Source organism: Passer montanus, unplaced genomic scaffold (assembly GCF_014805655.1).
Source record: "Passer montanus isolate IOZ18808 unplaced genomic scaffold, ASM1480565v1 scaffold960, whole genome shotgun sequence".
NCBI classification, from domain to species: Eukaryota; Metazoa; Chordata; class Aves; order Passeriformes; family Passeridae; genus Passer; species Passer montanus.
The window spans coordinates 5,392-11,716 of record NW_024375035.1 but is presented as its reverse complement, the minus strand read 5'-3'; the positions used below and the strand labels follow the sequence as shown (position 1 = coordinate 11,716).

General features: G+C 47.9%; 1 protein-coding gene across 1 annotated transcript; it reads right to left on the bottom strand.

Moving 5' to 3' along the window:
* Positions 1–818: 818 nt before the first annotated feature.
* LOC120496143 (eukaryotic translation initiation factor 3 subunit C-like) lies at positions 819–5,386 on the bottom strand (the record flags this gene model as incomplete). Its single annotated transcript, XM_039696294.1, has 5 exons — positions 5,336–5,386; positions 4,184–4,375; positions 3,759–4,039; positions 1,403–1,562; positions 819–1,198 (listed from the first exon to the last, which is right to left on the bottom strand). Coding segments are annotated over exons 1-5 (1,064 nt in total), but the record flags the coding sequence as incomplete, so codon positions are not given.
* Positions 5,387–6,325: the final 939 nt, after the last annotated feature.

Genomic DNA, 6,325 nt, shown 5'->3' with positions numbered 1-6,325 from the left:
GAGATGAAAAAAAACCCAAAAAACCTCAAATTTTTATCCCAAAATTTGAATAAACTTGAGTTATTTCGCTCCATTCCTTCATATAGTTTTACCCGGGGACAGGTGAGAACAAAAAAAATCCCAAAAAATGGCAAAAAACCCCAAAATTTGAATAAATTTGGGGTTTTTCCACTGTAAATGCCTGTAAAGCTTTACCTGGGGACAGGTGAGACAGGTGAGCACAGGTGAGATGAAAAAAAACCTAAAAAAACCCCAAATTTTCATCCCAAAATTTGAATAAATTTGAGTTATTTCACTCCATTCCTTCATATAGTTTTACCTGGGGACAGGTGAGACAGGTGAGCACAGGTGAGATGAAAAAAAACCTAAAAAAACCCCAAATTTTCATCCCAAAATTTGAATAAATTTGGGTTATTTTGGTCCAAATCCACTAAAAGTTTTACCTGAGAACAGGTGAGACCAAAAAAACCCCCAAAAAAGGGCAAAAAACCCCAAAATTTTATCACAACATTTGAATAAATTTGGATTTTTTCATTGGAAATCCAATTAAAGTTTTACCTGGGGACAGCTGAGACGAAAACAATCCCAAAAAACCCCAAAATTTTACTCCAAGATTTGAATAAGTTTGGGTTTTTTCACTAAAAATGCCCTCAAGGTTTTACCTGGGGACAGGTGAGACAGGTGAGGGACAGGTGAGACAAAAAAAACCCCAAAAAAATGGCAAAAAACCCCAAGAATTTATCACGAAATTTGAATAAATTCGAGTTTTTCCACTCACATTCCCAGGTGTGTTTAACCCACTCAGGTGTGTGTCTCACCTGCCCAGGTGTGTGTTTAACCCCTTCAGGTACATCTTTAACCCCTTCAGGTGCATGTTTAACCCCTTCAGGTACATCTTTAACCCCTTCAGGTGCATGTTTAACCCCTTCAGGTACATCTTTAACCCCTTCAGGTGCATGTTTAACCCCTTCAGGTACATCTTTAACCCCTTCAGGTGCATGTTTAACCCCTTCAGGTACATCTTTAACCCCTTCAGGTGCATGTTTAACCCCTTCAGGTACATCTTTAACCCCTTCAGGTGCATGTTTAACCCCTTCAGGTACATCTTTAACCCCTTCAGGTGCATGTTTAACCCCTTCAGGTACATCTTTAACCCCTTCAGGTGCATGTTTAACCCCTTCAGGTACATCTTTAACCCCTTCAGGTGCATGTTTAACCCCTTCAGGTACATGTTTAACCCCTCAGGTGTATCTTTACCTGCCCAGGTGTGTGTTTAACCCCTTCAGGTGCGTGTTTAACCCCTTCAGGTACATCTTTAACCCCTTCAGGTGTGTGTTTAACCCCTCAGGTGTGTGTTTAACCCCTCAGGTGTGTGATTTACCTGCCCAGGTGTGTGTCTCACCTGCACAGGTGGGTCGGCGTGCTGGATGTTGTCCTGCAGGTGCGACATGAGCATGAGGTCGCGGGCGCGGTACCAGCGGCTGTGCAGGGCGTGGTGGTAGATGTGGCACAGGATGGCGCAGGTGCGGATCCGGTCCGTGCGGTCCTTGGCGTACACGAACCTGCGCGGGGACAGCGGTCAGCGCACCTGGGCAGGTGAGGGGCACCTGGGCAGGTGAGGGACCCGAAATCCCCACAATTTGACCCCAAAATCCCGAGAATTCGAGCAAAAAATCCCTGGATTTCAACCCCAAAGTCCTGAAATTTCAACCCCAGAATCCCGAGATTTCAATCCCAAAATCCCCAAAATTTCAACCCCAAAGTCCTGGTATTTGAACCCCAAAATCCTAAAATTTCGACCCCGAAATCCCAAAATTTCAACCCCAAAATTCTAAAATTTCAACCCCAAAATCCCAAGATGTGAACCCCAAAATTCCAAGATTTGACCCCCAAAATTTCAAGCCAAAAGTCCCCAGATTTCAACCCCAAAATCCCGAAATTTCAACCCCAAAATCCCAAGATTTCAACCCCAAAATCCTAAAATTTCAACCCCAAAACCCCGAAATTCCGACCCCAAAATCCCAAAATTTCAACCCCAAAATTCTGAAATTTGAACCCCAAAATCCTAAAATTTCAACCCCAAAACCCCGAAATTCCGACCCCAAAATCCCAAAATTTCAACCCCAAAATTCTGAAATTTGAACCCCAAAATCCTGAAATTTTAAACCTAAAATCCCAAGATTCCAACCCTAATATCCCCAGACTTGAACCCCAAATTTCTGAAGTTTCTACCCCAAAATCCCAAAATTTCAACCCCAAAATCCCAAAATTTCAACCCCAAAATCCCCAAATTTTATCCCCAAAATCCCCAAATTTCAACCCCAAAATCCCAAAATTTCAACCCCAAAGTTCCAATATTTGAACCCCAAAATCCTGAAATTTCAACCCCAAAACCCCCCAAGATTTCAATCCCAAAATCCTGAAGCTTCAACCCCAAAATCCCGAAATTTCAACCCCAAAATCCCAGAATTTTATCCCCAAAATCTTGAAATTTCAACCCCAAAATCCCCAAAATTTCAACCCCAAAGTTCCAATAACTGAACCCCAAAATTCCAAGATTTGAACCCCAAAATCCCCAAAATTTCAACCCCTAAATCCTGAGATTTCAACCCCAAAATCCCCAGATTTGAACCCCAAAATCCTAAAATTTAATCCCCAAAATCCTGAAATTTCAACCCAAAACCCCCCAAGATTTCAACCCCAAAATCCCCAAATTTCAACCCCAAAATCCCCAAATTTCAACCACAAAATCCCCAAAATTTCAACCCTAAAATCCCCAGATTTCAATCCCAAAATCCCGAAGTTCCAAACCCAAAATCCTGAAATTTTATCCCCAAAATCCGAAAATTTTATCCCCAAAATCCTGAGATTTCAACCCCAAAATCCCAAAGTTTCAACCCCAAAATCCCCGGATTTCAACTCCAAAATCCCCAGATTGCAATCCCAAAATCCTGAAACTTCTACCCCAAAACCCCGAAGTTCCAACCCCAAAATTCTGAAATTTCAACCCCAAAATCCTGAAACTTCAAACCCCAAATCCCAAGATTTCAACCCCAAAATCCCCAAATTTCAACCCCAAAATCCCCAGATTTGAACCCCAAAATCCCACGACTTCAGCCTTAAGTTCCTGACATTTAAACCCCAAAATCCTCAAAATTTTATCCCCAAAATCCTGAAATTTCAACCCCAAAGTTCCAATATTTGAACCCCAAAAATCTCAAAATTTCAAGCCAAAAACCCCCAAGATTTCAACCCCAAAATTCCAAGATTTTAACCCCAAACCCCCAAAATCTGAACTCCAAAATCCCCAAACTTCAACCCCCAAATCCCCAAATTTCAACCCCAAAATCCCAGAATTTCAACCCGAAACCCCCCAGGTGTGTCCAGGTGTGTCCCCGCCCCCCGGCCACGACCCCAAAATCCCCAAATTTCAACCCCAAAATCCCCAGATTTGAACCCCAAAATCCCACGACTTCAGCCTTAAGTTCCTGACATTTAAACCCCAAAATCCTCAAAATTTTATCCCCAAAATCCTGAAATTTCAACCCCAAAGTTCCAATATTTGAACCCCAAAAATCTCAAAATTTCAAGCCAAAAACCCCCAAGACTTCAACCCCAAAATTCCAAGATTTTAACCCCAATCCCCCAAAATCTGAACTCCAAAATCCCCAAACTTCAACCCCCAAATCCCCAAATTTCAACCCCAAAATCCCCAAATTTCAACCCAAAACCCCCCAGGTGTGTCCCCGCCCCCTCACCTGCACAGCCTCTCCATCAGCGCCTCCGAATCTTCCTCCTCCTCCTCTTCCTCCTTCACCTGCCCGTCACTCTTCACCTGTCCGTCATCCTTCACCTGTCCGTCATCCTTCACCTGTCCGTCATCCTTCACCTGTCCGTCACTCTGTCCGTCCTTCTGTCCGTCCTTCTCTTGCCCGTCTTCTTTCTCTTGGCCGTCGTCGCTCACCTGGGCGGGGCTCACCTGGGCGGGGCTCACCTGGGCGGGGCTCACCTGGCTTGATCCCACCTGGTTTGAGCTCACCTGGGCAGAGATCACCTGGTTTGAGCTCACCTGGTTTGAGCTCACCTGAGAGCTCACCTGAGAGCTCACCTGGTTTGAGCTCACCTGGTTTGATCCCACCTGGTTTGATCCCACCTGGGCGTGGCTCACCTGGGCGGGGCTCACCTGGCCGGCCCCGCCCCGTTTGCGGGCGGCGCCGTAGTCGAACTTGTAGTAGGTGTGCAGGACGCGGCGCAGGTAGACGCGGCACAGCTCCTCGGGGCTGCCCTTGCCCTGCAGGTAACGCTGCAGCCGCGCGATGATGGCGCACACCCGGCCCTCGTCCTTCAGGTGCTCCACGTACTCTGGGGAGCACACCTGGGTTACTCACCTGGGCTCATTAAAACCCCATAAAAACCCCCAAAATCCCATCCAGGTGAGCCCCAGGTGCTCCAGGCACTCTGCAAACACACCTGGGTCACTCACCTGGGCACACCTGGGCTCACCTGGGCACACCTGGGCTCACCTGAGCTCACCTGTCTGACAGGTGAGGCCTTAAAACCCCAATTAAAACCCATCCAGGTGAGCCCCAGGTGCTCCAGGTACTCTGCAAACGCACCTGGGTTACCTGGGTTACTCACCTGAGCTCACCTGGGCACACCTGAGCTCATTAAAACCCCATAAAAACCCCAAAAATCCCATCCAGGTGAGCCCCAGGTGAGGGTCTGAGCCCTTCAGGTGCTCCACGTACTCTGCAAACGCACCTGGGTTACCCACCTGGGCACACCTGGGCTCACCTGGGCTCACCTGAGCTCACCTGTCTGACAGGTGAGGCCTTAAAACCCCATTGAAACCCATCCAGGTGAGTGTCAGGTGCTCCACGTACTCTGGGGAATACACCTGGGTTACTCACCTGGGCACACCTGAGCTCATGAAAAGCTCTTAAATTCCCCAAAAAATCCCATCCAGGTGAGCCCCAGGTGCTCCACGTACTCTGGGGAGCACACCTGGGTTACCTGGGGAGCTCACCTGGGCACACCTGGGCACACCTGGGCACACCTGAGCTCACCTGAGCTCACCTGTCTGACAGGTGAGGCCTTAAAACCCCATTAAAACCCATCCAGGTGAGCGCCAGGTGAGGATCTGGGTCCTTCAGGTGCTCCAGGTACTCTGGAAACGCACCTGGACTCACCTGAGCTCACCTGAGATCATTAAAACCACTTAAAACCTTTCAAAACCCCATAAAAACCCCAAAATCCCATCCAGGTGAGGCCCAGGTGAGCCCCAGTTCCAGATAATGCACTCCAGGTACTCTGCAAACGCACCTGGGTTACTCACCTGGGGACACCTGAGCTCATGAAAAGCTCTTAAATCCCCAAAAAATCCCATCCAGGTGAGCCCCAGGTGCTCCAGGTACTCTGCAAACGCACCTGGGTTACTCACCTGGGGACACCTGAGCTCATGAAAAGCTCTTAAATCCCCAAAAAATCCCATCCAGGTGAGCCCCAGGTGCTCCAGGTACTCTGCAAACGCACCTGGGTTACTCACCTGGGCTCACCTGGGCACACCTGTCTGACAGGTGAGGCCTTAAAACCCAAAAAACCCCCAAAAAACCCCATCCAGGTGAGCCCCAGGTGAGGATCAGGTGCTCCACATACTCTGGAAACGGACCTGAGCTCACGAAAAGCTCTTAAATCCCAAAAAAACCCCATCCAGGTGAGCCCCAGGTGAGGATCTGAGCCCTTCAGGTGCTCCAGGTACTCTGCAAACACACCTGGGTTACCTGGGGAGCTCACCTGGGCACACCTGGGCACACCTGAGCTCATTAAAACCCCTTAAAACATCTTAAAACCCCCAAAAATCCCATCCAGGTGAGCCCCAGGTGAGTCTCAAATGATAGACATGGTCCAGAGACTCACCTGAGCTCATTAAAATCCCATAAAAACCCCCAAAATCCCATCCAGGTGAGCCCCAGGTGCTCCACGTACTCTGCAAACGCACCTGGGCACACCTGGGCTCACCTGGGCTCACCTGGGCACACCTGAGCTCATTGAAACCACTTAAAATCCCTTAAAAACCCCAAAAAATCCCATCCAGGTGAGCCCCAGTGAGGATCTGGGTCCGCCAGGTGCTCCAGGTGTTCTGGGGACTCACCTGAGCTCACCTGGGCACACCTGTCTGACAGGTGAGGCCTTAAAATCCAAAAAAAACCCCAAAAAATGACGAAAATTGGCCAAAAATTGTCCAAAAATCGCATTTTTTGAGATTTTTTGGCTTTTTTCTTGGGTTTTTTGGGGTTTTTTTTTGAGTTTTTTCATTCATGGGGTC